We start from the raw sequence: 16,241 nt of genomic DNA on the forward strand, positions 1-16,241 counted from the left end.
TTCGAACCCGACCTAGAATCATGTAACCCGCAGCCCGAGTCACTTAACTACTGCCCAGCACCAGGACGCGTCCTTTGATAAACCCTTCCACCCCGAGCAAGATCACTCACCCCTGGAATCGCATTCTCATACCAGAACTGCTCTCCAGACGGCGTACAAAGCAACTTGCCAGTTCCCTCACCCACCAACCACCGCTCATCAACGCACCCAAGCAAGAGATCAAACGACTCCCCCGCAAACTCTGATCGCCAAATCAACGAGCTCCCACACTCCCCGCAGAACCCGCGATATCTACCCGGTGAGGATGGATACTCGCGATACGTGGCGAAGGTGGAGAGCGAGGGCGTGATTTGCTCTGCACCGATGGCGAGGAAGTGGTTTACCAATGCCCCTGTGAATTTTCGACACATTGTGCATTGGCATGTGTCGGACTTCAAGTTCGGTTAGACCAGGGTGGGCTCTTCAGTGAGGATGGGGATGAATGGATGGATGAATGATCTACCTTGGGCGGCCATTGGTCTGCGTTGAATGTGGCCGTGTAGCGAATTTTCTGGCAGAGGCAGCCGCCTGTTATTTCGACTGGGTTTGACATTGTTTTGGGATGGTATATTGAGATGGATGGTAGAGTGAATTATTGAGGGTCGCGAGACTTGGTCGAGAGATATACGAACTACCCCGCAGTATGTATGACTGACGCAATCACAACCTTTCAACAGGAGCTATCGCATTCAGGAGTCAGGCTCATTATGACGATTAGCTGGGACCATTCCTGGATCGAGAAGTGGGTGTATTCGTCTCTAGTTCTTGATAGACGTTTCGCGGAGAGTCATATCGAGGTGGCCGTCAAGCTGGTGATGGGACGATTCAGCTCGCTTCCTTGGTTTCCCATCATCTTTGGAGCCGTTTTCTGGATGATGAGAACCTGGTTTGTACGTAGCAACGGTCCACCGAGATTTTGGGATCTCGAATCCACCGGTTTGATCTCATGCTGCGAATCTGGCTTCGCCGTGAGTATGGCCGCGGAAGAAGATCAAGAACGAATACCGTGGCTGATGAGAGCTCCCCAACGACGCCCTCGTGTGCGGCAAAGATCTTCATTCAGGCAAGGGGCACTATATCTCCGGGGTTGATATTGTCGAGGTTCGGAGCTGGTTGCATAACCTTAAAACAATAAATGTTTGCGTTCATTGTGCGTACAAGGCAAGGTAGGGCTTCCGCTGAATCTATCGGACGGGAATTACTGAGCTAGAGAGATGCTAGAACTCTGACGCCATTTTCCAGACTAATTCTGGTCCCAGAACCTCGCCATCGGTCCCATGAACTCTCCTGAGGATTCCCGGCCACAGAGACAGCCGCACGTTCCCGGCCGGCAGTGCCTCACCACCACCATGTGTCAAGGCCTGCGCACTGAATTCCTCGCCAAACGGCGTACAGAAGAAGTAAAACTGCGCCTGCTGCCGGCTTAATGTAACCTTCAGGTCTGAGCATCTCTGCAGAAACTTTCGTAGCTGCTTCCTTCTCGCGTCTGCCTCCGTTGAAAAGCCGATGCGGAATTGGCTCTCGACGCAGTTGATAATATGCGTGATAACCTGCTCGCGAATGTCTTGCATGCTCGCTTCGATGGCGAGTGTATTCGCCATTCTGAAGCTGCGGAGCAGTGTCTCGGAACCTAGGCTGTTTAGCTTGATGCATATAGACTGCTAAAAGTGCGCGTACAGGTGCGAGAGATTCAATCCTCCAGGTCTTCCATAGCCTTATCCCACCATTCTCCACAAAGTCCAAATCGGTACGGCTTAAAGATGAAGTTATACACGAATCCGGTGATATGACATTGAATCCAGGCGCGTCGTTGGGGCGAGCTCTGCGGAAACTGCTGGCTTGACGGGATCGAAGCAGCCAGTTTCGCGGCGTCTCTGAAATTGGCTTTGATCCAGTTTTCCAGATTTTGGTGGAGTTTGCGCATACTCTCGGGGATCTGCTCGTCGCTCAATTTCTCTGGTCCTGTCTGGAGCGCATTGAGCTTGCGGTATAGACCATTCAACTTCTACTGATGGAGCTTCTCGCTCTTTAAGGCTTCCTCGCGTGTCTGGCAGAGTAAAGCCTGCTGCTAACGGATCGTTTCGTTGGCATGGGCAATGGTCAATACTGTAGTGACAAGTTGCACAAGGAATACTCTTCTCAGGTCACGGACATGTTCCTCAGGCTGCTCCGCAGCACTTCGATGGAATTGTGATCTGATTATCAGGCGCAGCGCTTTATTGGGAGTGCGCAACTCACCAACGTTGCTCAGGAGGCCTTGCTGTCTCGTCCGCGTCGGGAATGCCCGACGTGGACGGAAGAGGACCCAGAAAAAACTGGTCATTGTACTGCTGGGGGATAAGATGTGCCTGAGCAATGTGAAGGGACTAGCTTGGTAGATATATGGTCTGGCACCTCCGAACTCCGACGCATCATGCAACCAAATGACGTGAGTAACCTTGTCAATTCCGACTTTCCAAGCGTTTCATAACCTCTGTTAACACGCCACATCTCATCTCTCTCCAAAGAGGTCTTCTGTTTGACCGTAACTGTCGACACTGCGCTGAATATCTATCATCATGGCGGAAGGACCTTCGATTGTTGTGGGAATAGACTTCGGGACCACCTTCAGTGGGTATGTCGATCGATTTTCCCCGAGATGATTCATTTGCTCCTGCATGAAGTCGTCTGACGTTTTCAGAATCGCTTGGGCCCTCGAGGGGTCAGTGGATGAAATTGAGGTGATGTCCTCGTGCCCCGGAGGAGGCAACAGTGAGTCCATCACAGCTGCCTGGTTCATAGCCCTAGCCCATAGATTCTTGTTTGGAAGGAACGTCCCTCAAAGTCCCATCGGCTATCTCATACGAGAGCTCAATAATCCCCTGGGGTCACCAGGTTGGCTCCCCGCCGAGGCCTTCCGAGGAGTGAAGCTGCTGCTCGATGAGGACCAGGAAACGAAGTATACACCGTCGAAGGCCTCCAAGGAGCTGCTGGCCAAACATGGGAGGACTGCCATCCAGGTGGCATCAAATTACCTCTTCTGCCTCCTTGAGTACGCCGAGAATGTTCTCCGGCGGCGGCTTGGGGTGTCATTCAAGGATATGAACCTGCGGTTTATGCTCACCGTCCCGGCTGTTTGGTCCGATAAGGCTTGCCACAATACCCTCCAAGCAGCTATTGATGCAGGGGTCCGTTTTCAGGATGTTTCTCTTATCTGGGAGCCCGAGGCTGTTGCGCTTTATTCCTTGCGTGCTATTCAGGGGAATAACATAGCGGTATGCTCGTGGGGAGGCTACTCCTCAGTGAAAGCTAACTCGAACAGAAAGGAGACGTGCTTATTGTATGATCATGACCTGGAAGAGAGATAAGCTGTTAGTTGAGCACGCACCAAATCAGGCAGAAATTCCACACCAGGAAGTGCTCACCGGACAGGTCATTTGGTGGGAAAACAGCTGCTTCCTGAACTGCATAAGCATAATTGCAATGGCTGGCAGTAGCTCGCCGTCAAGGATGGTAGAGTCGGTAGCGACCATGTTGTTGTACATGATTGCCTTGACGTGGGGATGATGGGGTCCATCGATGTCTGTTACAGCGTAGCACCCATACTCAGGCCGCTTCCCCTTGTATAGGCAGACAAACGGGTAGTCGCCGACACTAGATATATACCGTATGAACACTGGCGTTTAGGACCATAGACAATGCGGGTTTGTTACTTACGCCTTCCAAGTCCAGGGAATCTCCTCTGATTTGTTGGTGGTGTCGCACCATTGAATATAGGCCTTCAGATACCTTATAATCACGTTGGTATTTGATGAAACAGGAGGTCTTCATCTACGTGTTTGATGCATTGCTGATGTTTGTTGTTGTCTTTACGCTCAACTGGATCCATCCGAGTGAGGTGAATTGTGCTTTGCATCGGGGGAACATGTATTCAAAGAGTATTATGGGGATGCGCAAGTTCCCAGATGCAATGGAGATGGGTCAGGCATAGGATAGGTATTTGATATAGTGTAGCATCCTAATGAGATACGGATCATTTTTTCATCACAATTGGGAAGGTTATTGAATGCATCAAAATCAACGAACCAGCCCTCGCCATCAAAACAGCCGGAATCCCCGGCGCAACAGCAAACACTCCGAACCGCAGCATGATCCTGTTTGTAGTCGACTGGATCAGACTATGCAGCACCCGAACCCCGACATACGCCCACGCAAGCTTCATATCGAGCGGGTCATCCTCGCGGCGCTGCGCAATTGCCAGGGCCAGCGCGATGGCGTAGAACTGCGTCACCTGCTCGAAGAGATGGTTGTAGTTGTCGGCCTTCCAGCGGACGGAGGGGGGTGTTTTCTGGTCCAGCTCGCTGCGGGTGGTCGAGGGGTCGCTGGCTTCTTTGAGGCGGGATTAGACGGGGATGCGAGTGGCGTACATCAAGAGTTCCATGACGAAGGTCCAGCCGTTGAGCGGAGGAGGCCGGGGATATGGATGGAGCACATGATGTATTAGGAGAATGATATAGAAGAAAGAGAGGAAAAGAAGAGAGAAAACGGTGAAATAAAAGAGGGGGTGAGATGAGGCAGCGCTCAGTCGCACAAACCGACTCCTTCCGCATACCCTGACATGGGTATCACCATGGTGGTCGTCATTCCACCTCTGCAGGCCTCTCCTGCTGTCGTACATTCTGCGCGTCCAGCTCTGACAATAGGTATGGACTCCTCTGGTCCTTATATCCAGGTCCATAACCCTCCTGAACCCCTCCTTGTATACTCCCCATAGCCTGCGCCTTCTTCTTTCCCAGCCTCCGCCAGAAAACAAACCCAAGTCCAAGCAGCAGAAGCGCCCCGACGATCGAGCCCACCGCGATACCCGCCTTTGCGCCCCCAGAAAGTGTACCAGAATCCGAAGATGTATCGCTATCGGGTCGCGGCGGCGACGTGGTGGTTATCGTTGACGAAGACGGGGTGGTAGATACTGAGGATGATGATGTACTCGTGTAATAACTCAGGTCGCTTTCCTGGTACATGATGGTAATAGGCTGCGCCCACATCTGGATCGTCCCGGACGCCGTCGTGCTGGTGGTGAGATCAACATCGCTGCCTAGCCCGCCAGCTCGCGCAGCCACGAATGTCGTGCCGGTGAATGTGCTGACGCAGCCTTGCTGGCTGTCGGAGATGAGGAAGTAGTAGTCGCTGCACCCACGGAATCATAATCAGACATGCAGAGATAGACAGGAAGAAAGCGAGTGCATAGCCTAAGCCCACCTGAGACAGCAACTCGCCGTTGTGGTCGACGCCACCGTCGTCGCCCCCGTGTTCGTCGTGTATCCGGCCGGGCACGCCCCAGGGCTAAAGAACGTATCATCTGTTGTGGCGCGTCCAACCTGATTGAACCCCGAGGGAAAGCATGAGGTGTCGAGGTCGGTTGAGACAACATTCTGGACGAAGAGACCGTTCTCCACGCCATTGTAGGCGGAGCGCTCAAAGGTCCAGCTTGTCGAGCATTCGGGCGGGGGGGTGAAGATCGATGTAAGCGGCGCTGTTGTGATTGAGGCGCTGTCGGCCATCTCTCTGGTGGCCTTGAGGCCGTTGAACAGGTCAACTTCAACTGCGGTGGTTGAAAGAAAGGGGCTGGCGAGGAGGAGGCGGCAAGGCAAACCTCCAGCTGCCTTGGAGGATCTTGAATTTTTCAAGCCCAATTGGAGAAGAGCAGCCGTGCTGGAACTTGGGCTCATGCATCCATGAAGAATCACCCCAATCAGACAGTGAAGTGGCGCAGGGATTGCAGCTGAGCAGCTGTCCTACCCCCACCCTGAAGCTCTCGCAACAAGGCAGCAATTCCTTTGCTCTGGGAGGTCTGATTCTAAGGATCGCGGGTTCAAAAAATAGTAATATCCGTCCATGCCTCTCCTAGACCAGGAGTATAAAGATCAACTTCATGCTCTTCCCATGCAATCTCCCTCGCTGTATACCGTCTGTACCCGAGTCCAATGAGACTTATCAACACAGGCTAATGTCACGTCCCCAGGGTCAAGCTCGCTTCGAAGGCGTCGACATGTGCATTTTCAACTTCGACATCAAAGTATCGAGACTACGGTCAAAGTCAACGTTAGACCCCTGGAGTATATCCTGGCTGACATTGGCGTCAACAAATTCAGCAAAGCGTAGACGAGCCCGCCGCTCCCGCTTCATATTTTCCCGCTGAGTCCGGAATTTATTCATGAATGGGAGAGTGGCGAAGTAGTCTAGGTCTTCGGTTTCCGTGGCATCGTAGCTAACAGGCTGTGCCAGGTTTCGGCATTCTCTCTCGTCGATGTATCTATCGAACGGGACAAGAATGTCTTCATATCCATACTGACAGCCTGTTGTATCAAGTATCCAGGTCTCGTCGACAAAGAGTCGTTTGAACATGACCACTGTGTGTGGACAGGTGGTAGCGTCCGGGCCTGGAACGAGTTTGGTCGGCACCGGTTGCCTCCCAAGATGAAGGTCAAATACGTTGATACTCGAGGCAACACCTATTGAGCAATCACTAAATATCCATTTAAAAATATGAAGCGGATTATTGTGCACCTGTAAGGAGTTTCCTGGTGAGTCGTCCCAAGAGCGCCATGGCTGTGGTACACTGATTGACTGTAAGCGCTGCCTGCTTGTACTTGGCGTTGGTGGTAAGATGATCTGGGAAAGGGCCACGTATGCACGAAGCGGTCATGGCTCAGGGAGATTGATGGAGACGGAGAACTCCATCTTGAAAGTCAATCTTCGTGAGTGGAATATCATAGAAAATCTCTCTGTATGTCAATAGGGCTGCCTTGAGAACGCGCGCAGTCCGAAGGAGCTTCCTCCGCTGGTGCATGGCGATACAATGAGACTTGTGGCTCGGCCAGTGTTCCTTCTGACAGTCACGGCTGCAGTAAGAGACACTGGTGGAATCGCCTGGTTGGTATTCTGGCGCTTCTAAGCACCCGGCGCAGTGCTGAGTTCCCTGTGTCCCGCAGTTTGCGCAATTTGCCATGATGTGGTGGGGATAATGTCTGTTGCTGGAAGGAAGCGGATATGGATTGCCTACGGGACAAGGAATTGAGAAAGAAATTATTCTCGCCGTGCAAGCCGTTTTCGCGGGGTAGTTGTTGAGGTTGGGTTGCTGTAGCTCTTGCATGGCTGACGTGGCTGTACTGTATAGGCGAGCCTGTATGGCACACTGGCACTTGGCGTTTACAAGCTGATTGCCCTCATCTGCATGTCATGTAAGAAGAAGGATTGAGTATATAGATTTTGGGCAATGGCTGGAATTGATCTCGCTGCTAGTATAAGTCTCCGACCTTATGAGCACACGGCCACCAGCAGTGATACATGTTTGTAATTTCGTCCTCCTCATCACCCTAGAGTATAAAGGTGTTGCAAAGGCTGTCCTGACAGTGGCGGTAATACTATGTTGACGCTTCAACTGGACTCTATCGATGATTAGAGAGGGCAGCCAAAAAAAGGAACATACTAACCAAAGGAATATCAGCAATGGGCTTCTCTCTTTTCATTAGAAACAGAGTCACCCTTTGTTCCTCATTCCTACCGTCCCGACCCTTAGGGACGTCCTGGACGGAGGCTGAAAACAGCCCGCCTTCTTCGCCTGATTTTGTCACCGTCGCCGGGACAAAGGCACCAGGGGGCTCGAAGAATATGTTGAAGCTGGTCGAGTCAGCAAGCACATCCTTGCTCGACAAGGAGTCTGGTAAGCGGAAATGGAACGTTTTCATGATCCAGGCATTAGACTCTTGCAATGACATCGAAATAAAGCTCATGTTTAAGATTACTGCTGATGACGCTAATATATAGCCCCCATGGCTTACTAGGTAGCCACGGCGAAGGATTGATCTCCAAGGCGGCAAGGTTACATCGGCATCGCTCATGATAACTACCGATCGCCGATTCTTCCGGCTCTGGGGATTCGAATATGACAATGAATGATCATCCTGTTCGGCGCCTTAGATTCCGAGCTCCGCTCTCGGTTGCTGCATCCTTAAGTCCGATATTCTCTACGGCCTATCTATAAAGCCTCGAGGTATATGCCACCATTCTTGAAACAAGTTGATCAGAAATCACATCCTTCTCGAATTTAATGAATCATGGATAAACAGCCCATCGCCCTCCCCAGCCTTACCCCTCGTGAAGCAGTGTTGGATGCGTATTACCGCATCGCATGGGCCCTCGATTACAACGACTGGGAGTTATTCCAGTCCGGCTGGACAACCCAAAGCGAGCCCGCGCTACACATCGAAGAGCACGGCCGACACCATGTCGGTATCGAAGAGATCAAAACAGGACTGTTCGACGTCGTCTCCGAGCTGGACACGCAGCACATTGCGACCAACGCGCGTGTTCATCTCGAACCGGGGGCCAAGACGGCCAGGATGTGGATCATGGCGTTGAACCAGCATTTTCGTAAGGGACAGCAGGCTAAGGCTGGATCGCCGAGGCTTTGGGGCGGGAATCAGTATATGTTTGATTTGGTGGAGGAGGATGGTGTTTGGAAGGTGCAGACTTGGTCGGTGCGGATGGGCTGGAATGAGGGTGATTTGAGTATTGTTGGGAGGTGACTCGGGTCATACTGGGGGTAATATAGTAAAATATGTTCAAGCAGCTTTAGATCACCCCGTCCCTTCATATCTCAAAAATAAACAAAGCCACTGGGTTATACACATGTGGAACCGAATCACCTTGCTTCCCCATCCCTTCATACCTTGAATGGAACCGGGTGATGTAACTGAATAAAACCCTAAATTGTAATATGCAAGCTAGCCGTGACCAGCTTGATATCCGTCAATCTCTAAAGCCTGCGCATCACCAATTGATAATGATGAGGAACGACGGGGATGCTAAGGATATTTCAAAATGTATTTCTTACCAACCCAGTCATGACCCAAAGTTTCAAAAATGGAAATCACTCCATAGAGAGATACAAGACACTTTGACGCAAAAATCGCAGGGAGTGTATGTACCACAGAAGATACAGAAACCACAAGGCTTAAGCTCATTTACATGCAGGTTTCGATATGCCGAGTGTCAGTTAAGCGAGCTTAAACGGGCTAAGAACCGGATTCAGCTTGATGAACGTTTACATTCATTACCCCGCGACCTAGATGAAACATATGAGCGAATTCTCTGTAGTATTGATGAGATATATATTGAGAATATCCGACAGATCTTGTCAGTTCTATGTGTGTCCAAACGGCCATTCACAGTGAAAGAGTTAATTGACGCTCATGCTGTTAATCTTACCGAGCCGCCGCACCTTGACCATGAAGGACGGTCTTATAACCAAGATGATCTCATTGACGTTTGTCTTGGTCTCATAGAGATAGCCGTGATTCAAGAAAATTATGGGGAGAAGACATCTATTGCTCGCCGTGTGCTGAAACAACAGGCAATGAGGTTTGCAGTTCAAAAAGAGCGTGCCAGTATTGAGATGGCTCATATCTGTCTTGTCTATCTTTTACACCCAGGGCTCTCTAACAGTCCATTAGATAAAACAACGCTCAGCTTGTTCCCTTAAGCTCATTACGCTGCTGTGCATTGGTTCAATCATTTCAGAGAAGGTTCCGGTCTGGGGTTGCCAGTTGAAGGGCTTGATTCTGCGGGTCTTTGTCAATAACGAAGCAAAGCCTTTCCTTACATGGGTGCGGCTGCATGACTTGGATAGGAAATGGGACAAATCTGTGGCCTTTGATCGTGCTGCCGAAGATATACCATCGCCTGTTTACTATACCTTGGAAAAGCGGACGAGCATCAGGGATCTGGGTCCGGAAATGAGCCGATCTTGCAATTAATGGCAGCTGGAGAGTGGGGGCTGAAGCGCAGCTGGAGCCTAATCGCAGGCAGAGAGCGGAGCCGAGCAGCTGGAGGAGCCACCAAGTTACTTTAAAAAGCGGACATCCCTTGCCGTCGCGACAAGCAAAGTTTCATCCTTAAAACGTCTGTGCCGACCAGCAGAGTATTTAATTGAATACAATGGGTAAGTTCGGTTACTGATTTCTACTTGAATGGACTAATGGCGACTCTACGCAGGATACTCCGAGGTGCGCGTTCTCTTTCTTTACCTGGACAGGGTGGGTTCTGACACTCATTGTTCGCCAGGCCTACTGTCACCTCTGCGGCGTGAGTTTCAACATATGTCGTGCCCGGGACGCTGGAGAGGGCGAGCTAGCTACTTATAGCAGTAGCGATGGACTTTACGGGGATATTGAAGACGTCGACTTAGGAAAGTGTGCGGAGAACGCTTGCATGTTTGCGCTCAGAAATCAGCAGGCAGAGGAGGATGATGTTGCCAGTGATCCTGACTATGAGCCTCCAGAAAGCGACGACGACTATGAGCCTTGTGAATATGACTCTGATTATGAATCGGGCGATGCTATGAGTCTCTGTGACGATGAAGAGGATGACGAGGAGACTACTAATGAACAAGAGGTGTATCGCGAATTCCTTGTGGGCACCTTGCGCCATTTTCGTCGCGAAACTGGTGAACCAGTTGGAGCCATCGTTTACTCGCCTGAGATGAGAAAGAAGGACACCCTCATCCCAATAACTTCCGACGAATTCCCCGAAGGCTACGAGCCAGAGGACCTAGAACACATGCCCAGTCGTACATGCAGCGAAGCACTAGCGTATCACGGATCTGCAATCTCCCTACTGGAAATGCGAGGCTGTCGGACAGCGCAATTCCTGGTCCATAAAGGCTCTGCGAAGGGAACCTGGCAACCAGATGGACTCCACGAGTCCTGGGAGACCACCGAAGACTGGTTCCTCTCTGGAGTCTCTGACGGAATGGAGTCGCGTGATTGTGGATTCCCGACTGTCTGGCCTGCACGAGGTGGTCTGGAATTTGTTCATGCTGACAATGTCAATTTCGATGTGAGTTACATACACTGACCCTTAGCTACGGGCCGATTCAGCTAACGCGGATAGCCACGGCATATCGCATCGAATGACATCGCAATGCCATTCCACCCATGGTGTTTTGATATCTTCTCCCGCCAGTCAAAAGTCCACTTTGGCAAGGTCAATGTTGATGGCCTCATGAAGTGGCGGAACGCCGAGTCCGACTATAACGCCTTCAACTCGTTTCCTCGAAGCAGAGATGTGTTCGAAGCACAGGAGCAGTGGTGGAATCATTCGCCAGGAAAGGAGTATCTGGCCGCGAACCCTCTCTATGTTCCAGGGTTACCGGCGATGCTCTTTGGCGCATCTCAGGATGCAACCAGCATGGACTACGCAAAGACCGCAGCCCAGCCGCCGGGTGATCGTACGGACCGATTAAGCAGTCTCCCATTAGAGGTCTACCTACATATCATCAGTTTCCTCGAATCAGCCGATATTACGAGCCTCCGCGCTACTTCGAAAGCATTCACCCATCTACCCAACGGCGTCTGGTACCGATTTGTGCGCGTGGAAATGCCGTGGTTATGGGAGGCTTGGGATGAGAATGAACTTGAGCATACTCCATCTTGGTGGGCTACTGTCACGGCAAACGAGGTGAAGTATGTTAAGGATATGCGGGAGCGGTATAGAGAAGTCTTGAAGGGCGAAGACATGCCGTCTCATCCAGCGGTTGACTATCTATTTCCCTGGCCCAGCGCATCAGCCGACGAGATCAGGCTGCCCAGGGCGACTACGGACTGGCACCGGGTTTACACACAGATCAAGAGCAATTGGGGTCGGCTGAAAGGGTTGCGCAACCGGCAACGGATTTGGGAGGACGTGGAGGAGGTAATGCGACGAATCAAGAAATACGACACACAATAATTGGAGATATACACGATCGTGAATGCGGCGAAACAGCGTGGAATATCTCCAACTTCTGCAACTCGTCCGATGGCTGTGTTGCCTGGTGTTAGGGGGAGAAGAGCGGGTAGGGGCGGCGGCCGTCGAGGACTTGGGCCATGTAGGAGACGATGTCTGCGGCGAGAATGCGGACGATTGCGTCGCCGGTTGTTGCGCTAGGTAGGGGTGCGTTTCAAGGGTGAGAGGCACGTCTCTTGTGTATAGGACGAGGGCTTTGTGGGTGGGTGTCATTGTGTGTTGTGAATTGCAATGTTATCCTGAAAATAGTTTTCTCTGGCCCAGTTTCATGAAATGAAGTGCAGTAGCGCAATGATATCTAGGATCCTCCTCCAGATGGTCTTTATATACGCGTGATTTGGACATAGAATATCCCTGTTATAACGTGCAAACACGGATTTACTGTAGGTTAAGGTCCCTTTTCCGTTATTTCTGAGTGGTTCTTTGATTCCAAGTGACCATTCCAGGGCTGGGGCTGCCGCTGCGGACGGACCAAAACCATACAGAAGTTCCTAGTGGCTCGCAATCACCTTGGCTTACCTACCTCTGATTGAGTATACCTGAACAAACCGATCAAAAGTCAGACTCTTGGTGGTAGCAGACTGGGACTGCGCTTAGCTTCCTACAAAGAATATATCTACACTTCTATTACTATACTCTATATACAGTTGATTGAAGCAATTTTCTAAGTAGCCTGGGTATTTTTGGTCAAGAACTATTATCAATTGTGTCCTAAAACATTGCATCATTGTACCCCCAAAATACTACTCCTGTTTGATAAAGCTTGTCCAGCTCCTGCTGAGTTGGCGTATCTCGCGCTGAGATGGCCTCATTTATTCGCTTCCAACAGTATCCGGTCAAAAATTCTGGCAGAGGCTCTGTAGATTTCTCAAATTCTACGGTGAGCTCATTGACAAGCCTTTCCAGCGTCCAAATCAGATGCCTCTGCTCATCATGGACCTCAGCCGCCTCTTCTGGTTCAAGATTCCTATAGCGATGGGTGCAGGTGTGGGTGAGATCCAGCATATGAAAGGTGAGGAAACGGAACACACCAGGTGCTAGCTGATTGTAGAACGATTCTCGAGGGCTTAACTCCAGGCAATCGGCTGCAGCATTTATTGTCTCCGAAAACTGTTGAATAAAACTTCGTGTTGATGTATTATCTCGCGTCCGGTAAAGCCCATCTAGTACTCTTGTGAGTCCGCAGCATCCATCGACAGAACAGGCACAGTCACAGCTATCCCTGGTATCATCGCAAAGTATGCTGCGGAAAAGGGCCCAACACTCTTTATCCAAAGAGGAAAGCTTGGCTCTAGCGTCTTCATTATCCTTTATCAAGAATAGTGAGTAACCAATCGCGTGTCCCAGGAAGTGCAGAGCTGGCGAACTTGATTTCTTGCGATGAGCGTCAGCGCCCTTGGAGATCATCCAGCGTGCTTTTTCCAATACAGGCCCCGGACCCAGTATGTCCAGATCAGACCACTCAAGTCTCATCAGGCCAGTTTTTCCGCAATCATCGAGTTCGTCCACATCCTGGAAACCGGCATCCCATAGCTGATCAGCAATGCTAAGATTGTTTCCTACCGCGTCATAAACTGACCATTCAGATTCTTCTTCGATGTCGTCCACCTTTATGGAGTAGAGCTTGAGCAGCTTGTAGGCTTTTGCAGCCTTGAGGTTGAGAAGACAGTCGGGCCGAATTTCTAGCTGAGCCAGTACCTCGCTTGGCAGACAAGCTTCTGCAAGACTCTGCAACCGCTTTCTGCGGTCAACTAGAGCTTGAAGCGTTAGTTGCACTATATCCTTGTTATAATGCAAACTGGCAACTTCAAGCTCAGACCTTCCCAATAGAAAGTTTCGATTGTTAATTAGAATCCGGAGGCTCGCGATACAATTTGCCTCACAAGCACGTCTGAACGGTTGCCAAACGGGATTGTATCCGGCCTGTAGTAACAAACAAAGGCCAGTAGGCCATTGTGCGTAGGAATCAAACCATTCTTGCATATCATATCCTTTCTTAAGCAGCAAGAGAAGTTGGTCTTTAGACCTCGTTATCAGCGGTACCAGCTCGTCTGGAAGATCTATATCTGTATAATACTTAGCTTGTTGTTAATTTCTCCCGCACGTATAGGTTTACCTTGAAGTTCTCTGCTGTCCTCGAGCAACCAGACAAGGCGGACGGTGTGTTCCTCGAAGAGACAAAGTGGAGATACGTAGTAAAGCAGATTAATAGTGTTACGATGATGCCGCCAGTCGAGTGCGTTAGTTGTCATATGTCCACCGGCTTTCAATAAGTCGGAACAAATTGCAATAGTTGCACTCTCTCTAACAGGCTCTCCGTGGCCATCCGGATATGTTTCATAGAGGTCTATCATATTATCCGCCGGAGTTGTGCCTCTGTAATCAATTTGACTTGGTGATAGACCAGTATCTAGAAGCTCAAGGATGAACCTGCGCCAGTCCTCCAATGAATCAGCGTCCCATTGGCACGTATAGGCCTGCCAACTGGTGACAATCTAATTTATGAAATTAGTACTGGAGACGAAATTCATGAACATAGTGCGCTTGCAGATTAGGAACGCGGAGTAATTGCATTCATAATTAGACAAGTTAAGGTTGTTACTTACATGCAAGATAGTACTTCCGTCTGCTAAGGTATCTGACGGGGATGCTTTGCCGCCATGAAATAACTCAAATAACATCCTATTGGCATCCTGAATAAGAGACCTGTTAGAGCCTTCTTTGAATCTTAACCTGACGCTCCGTAATAGGCTAAATGCCGGCGAATCTTCTGGTACGACTGGGCGGAATTCAAGTTTAGGGCTAATTGCGAACCCTCCAGCCCCGATGGTGATCTGAAGGGATGCTAACACTGAGAATCTCAATAGGCGATTGCACAATGTTCGCTTCATGAGAAGGTTTATTGTCCTCCTGCCAGGTGCATGAATTAAACAGCCGTTGTTATGGAATAGCACATATCTGCTTCGAAAATGTGCTGCTGAACCAGGAGCTGGTAAACGGCAAGTGCAATTATGTCTCCGTCGAGACCGGCCTTCGTGAGAGTTATTTTGTGCCGACAGACCTGCTATGGCCGTATCCAAATTCTGATTCGTGCTGAGAAGTGATTGGAGAAGATCAGAGTCCGCGCTCAGCGGCGTCGAGGGAGCCATGGTGCGAGTTTCCTGGAAACACATATTTTCTTCAATTCACATATCCGTGAAGAGACAGTTTCAATCATACCATTTTGTCCAGGCGCCTCTCAATTCTGACAAGGCCATGATTTATGCTTTCGCTATCCTGATCCAGCTGTTGAATGGCCCGTGCCATACAGTTTGTATCCAAAGCCATAGATGTCGCCTTTTGGAGTATCGACTGCATCCGATTATAGCCAACCATCGCTAGGGAACTATTTAGAGTCAGTTAATTGGTAACAGGTCTAGGGATGGTGAAATTACATCTGCAGCATTTGGAGGGAAGTGTTCAAGTTGTCCTGCAGCCACGACACGTTCTCGATAACCGACATCAGTGTTTCCCGCCGAAAAGGATATAATAATCGATTTACGTGCGATTTCACTTCAGCCATTGGCAGTCTCCTTAGCGGCGTGCTGGCACACAACCTGTTCAGCACTCCCTGCAATTTCTGCAGCGTACTTTTGCAGGATAAGATGGTATCGGTTGCGATTTGTGTAGACTGAGCCACCGAGGTACAGTTTAGCAGGTTCGCTTCCATCGTTAGAGTCTGTATAACTCCAAATATGCGTTTGAGAGCTTCCATTCGGGTCGTGACAGTCTTGATCTCTTCGTGGAATGATTTGTACGGGCCGTAGTATGCCAGAAACCCCCGAGAAACCGTCAAACCGAGCGAAATCACCCCAACTGCGCTTCCCGCCACTGAAAGCGGTTCTGCCATGATGGAAATTGAGATGTTCTGTGTACGAACCTAACTGTCAAAAGTCGTCGACCTGGAGCGGAGAGGAAGCTGGGTTTTTAGGCGCACACGAATGCGGCTTTGCCAACCGGACAAGGCTGTAAGAGGCGGAGTAAAGGACCAATGATCTGTTAAAACTCGCTGGGTTTGTCACCCCGCGTTTGCCCGGAATTAGGTCGAAGGAGGCGTGAAATGTAGATCTATTAGAGATAAAGTGGTACTCTTCTGAATAGGTACTGTCAAACTTTGAGTTATAAGAGTTTGTACATGCCATGTCTAATCTTGATATTAGTGAGGATGGCCGATCATGAGGGTAGACCAATGGGTATTTTCATTAACTATAATATATATTTTATAGATATAACCATTACCAAGCTTTGGCTCTACTGACTTGAATTCTTTTCAAGTTGTGCAGAGATTGATGCATCTCAGCGACCGAGTATGTTGTTGCACAAGGCTCATTAGAGAA

General features: G+C 50.0%; 9 protein-coding genes across 9 annotated transcripts; 4 read left to right on the plus strand and 5 right to left on the minus strand.

Annotated features, from left to right (window-relative positions):
• Positions 1–435: 435 nt before the first annotated feature.
• On the plus strand, positions 436–1,193 carry BJX67DRAFT_166525 (uncharacterized protein). The gene has a single exon (XM_071025013.1). The coding sequence runs from the start codon at positions 687–689 to the stop codon at positions 1,128–1,130; it is 444 nt and encodes a 147-aa protein (XP_070890568.1). The 5' UTR covers positions 436–686; the 3' UTR covers positions 1,131–1,193.
• Positions 1,194–1,692, minus strand: BJX67DRAFT_166526 (uncharacterized protein). The gene has a single exon (XM_071025014.1). It carries the CDS (start codon positions 1,638–1,640, stop codon positions 1,257–1,259), a length of 384 nt encoding a protein of 127 aa, XP_070890569.1. The 5' UTR covers positions 1,641–1,692; the 3' UTR covers positions 1,194–1,256.
• Positions 1,693–2,522: 830 nt separating this feature from the next.
• Positions 2,523–3,795, plus strand: BJX67DRAFT_342681 (uncharacterized protein). Its single transcript, XM_071028048.1, has 2 exons — positions 2,523–2,653; positions 2,720–3,795. Exons 1-2 carry the CDS (start codon positions 2,598–2,600, stop codon positions 3,384–3,386), a joined length of 723 nt encoding a protein of 240 aa, XP_070890570.1. The 5' UTR covers positions 2,523–2,597; the 3' UTR covers positions 3,387–3,795.
• A 795-nt stretch (positions 3,796–4,590) lies between these two features.
• Positions 4,591–5,894, minus strand: BJX67DRAFT_166568 (uncharacterized protein). Its single transcript, XM_071025016.1, has 2 exons — positions 5,278–5,894; positions 4,591–5,205 (listed from the first exon to the last, which is right to left on the minus strand). Exons 1-2 carry the CDS (start codon positions 5,745–5,747, stop codon positions 4,659–4,661), a joined length of 1,017 nt encoding a protein of 338 aa, XP_070890571.1. The 5' UTR covers positions 5,748–5,894; the 3' UTR covers positions 4,591–4,658.
• Positions 5,895–7,100, minus strand: BJX67DRAFT_166591 (uncharacterized protein). Its single transcript, XM_071025017.1, has 2 exons — positions 6,586–7,100; positions 5,895–6,530 (listed from the first exon to the last, which is right to left on the minus strand). The coding sequence occupies exons 1-2, from the start codon at positions 6,722–6,724 to the stop codon at positions 6,043–6,045; spliced, it is 627 nt and encodes a 208-aa protein (XP_070890572.1). The 5' UTR covers positions 6,725–7,100; the 3' UTR covers positions 5,895–6,042.
• On the minus strand, positions 6,576–7,318 carry BJX67DRAFT_166566 (zinc finger MYND domain-containing protein). The gene has a single exon (XM_071025015.1). The coding sequence runs from the start codon at positions 7,169–7,171 to the stop codon at positions 6,728–6,730; it is 444 nt and encodes a 147-aa protein (XP_070890573.1). The 5' UTR covers positions 7,172–7,318; the 3' UTR covers positions 6,576–6,727.
• Positions 7,319–7,944: 626 nt separating this feature from the next.
• On the plus strand, positions 7,945–8,710 carry BJX67DRAFT_342687 (nuclear transport factor 2 family protein). Its single transcript, XM_071028049.1, has one exon. The coding sequence runs from the start codon at positions 8,136–8,138 to the stop codon at positions 8,604–8,606; it is 471 nt and encodes a 156-aa protein (XP_070890574.1). The 5' UTR covers positions 7,945–8,135; the 3' UTR covers positions 8,607–8,710.
• Positions 8,711–9,950: 1,240 nt separating this feature from the next.
• On the plus strand, positions 9,951–12,415 carry BJX67DRAFT_342688 (F-box protein). The gene is made up of 4 exons (XM_071028050.1): positions 9,951–10,021; positions 10,075–10,085; positions 10,144–10,917; positions 10,972–12,415. The coding sequence occupies exons 1-4, from the start codon at positions 10,018–10,020 to the stop codon at positions 11,806–11,808; spliced, it is 1,626 nt and encodes a 541-aa protein (XP_070890575.1). The 5' UTR covers positions 9,951–10,017; the 3' UTR covers positions 11,809–12,415.
• A 161-nt stretch (positions 12,416–12,576) lies between these two features.
• Positions 12,577–15,754, minus strand: BJX67DRAFT_389133 (uncharacterized protein; the record flags this gene model as incomplete). The annotated part of the gene is made up of 6 exons (XM_071034454.1): positions 12,577–13,931; positions 13,982–14,360; positions 14,472–14,854; positions 14,927–15,026; positions 15,085–15,250; positions 15,300–15,754. 6 exons carry the CDS (start codon positions 15,752–15,754, stop codon positions 12,577–12,579), a joined length of 2,838 nt encoding a protein of 945 aa, XP_070890576.1.
• Positions 15,755–16,241: the final 487 nt, after the last annotated feature.

This window comes from Aspergillus lucknowensis, assembly GCF_044049455.1.
Source record: "Aspergillus lucknowensis strain CBS 449.75 chromosome Unknown BJX67scaffold_3, whole genome shotgun sequence".
NCBI classification, from domain to species: Eukaryota; Fungi; Ascomycota; class Eurotiomycetes; order Eurotiales; family Aspergillaceae; genus Aspergillus; species Aspergillus lucknowensis.

Bases quoted from the DNA above. Each gene is read 5' to 3' on its own strand.
- BJX67DRAFT_166566 (XM_071025015.1), bottom strand. From the start codon at position 7,171: ATGCAAGAGCTACAGCAACCCAACCTCAACAACTACCCCGCGAAAACG.
- BJX67DRAFT_342687 (XM_071028049.1), top strand. From the start codon at position 8,136: ATGGATAAACAGCCCATCGCCCTCCCCAGCCTTACCCCTCGTGAAGCA.
- BJX67DRAFT_166568 (XM_071025016.1), bottom strand. From the start codon at position 5,747: ATGAGCCCAAGTTCCAGCACGGCTGCTCTTCTCCAATTGGGCTTGAAA. The intron at 5,206-5,277 runs GTGGGCTTAGGC...CCGTGGGTGCAG, and splicing joins ACGGCGAGTTGCTGTCTCAG to CGACTACTACTTCCTCATCT.
- BJX67DRAFT_166526 (XM_071025014.1), bottom strand. From the start codon at position 1,640: ATGGCGAATACACTCGCCATCGAAGCGAGCATGCAAGACATTCGCGAG.
- BJX67DRAFT_342681 (XM_071028048.1), top strand. From the start codon at position 2,598: ATGGCGGAAGGACCTTCGATTGTTGTGGGAATAGACTTCGGGACCACC. The intron at 2,654-2,719 runs GTATGTCGATCG...TGACGTTTTCAG, and splicing joins TTCGGGACCACCTTCAGTGG to AATCGCTTGGGCCCTCGAGG.
- BJX67DRAFT_166591 (XM_071025017.1), bottom strand. From the start codon at position 6,724: ATGACCGCTTCGTGCATACGTGGCCCTTTCCCAGATCATCTTACCACC. The intron at 6,531-6,585 runs GTGCACAATAAT...ATTGCTCAATAG, and splicing joins CACCAGGAAACTCCTTACAG to GTGTTGCCTCGAGTATCAAC.
- BJX67DRAFT_342688 (XM_071028050.1), top strand. The intron at 10,918-10,971 runs GTGAGTTACATA...TAACGCGGATAG, and splicing joins CTGACAATGTCAATTTCGAT to CCACGGCATATCGCATCGAA.
- BJX67DRAFT_166525 (XM_071025013.1), top strand. From the start codon at position 687: ATGACTGACGCAATCACAACCTTTCAACAGGAGCTATCGCATTCAGGA.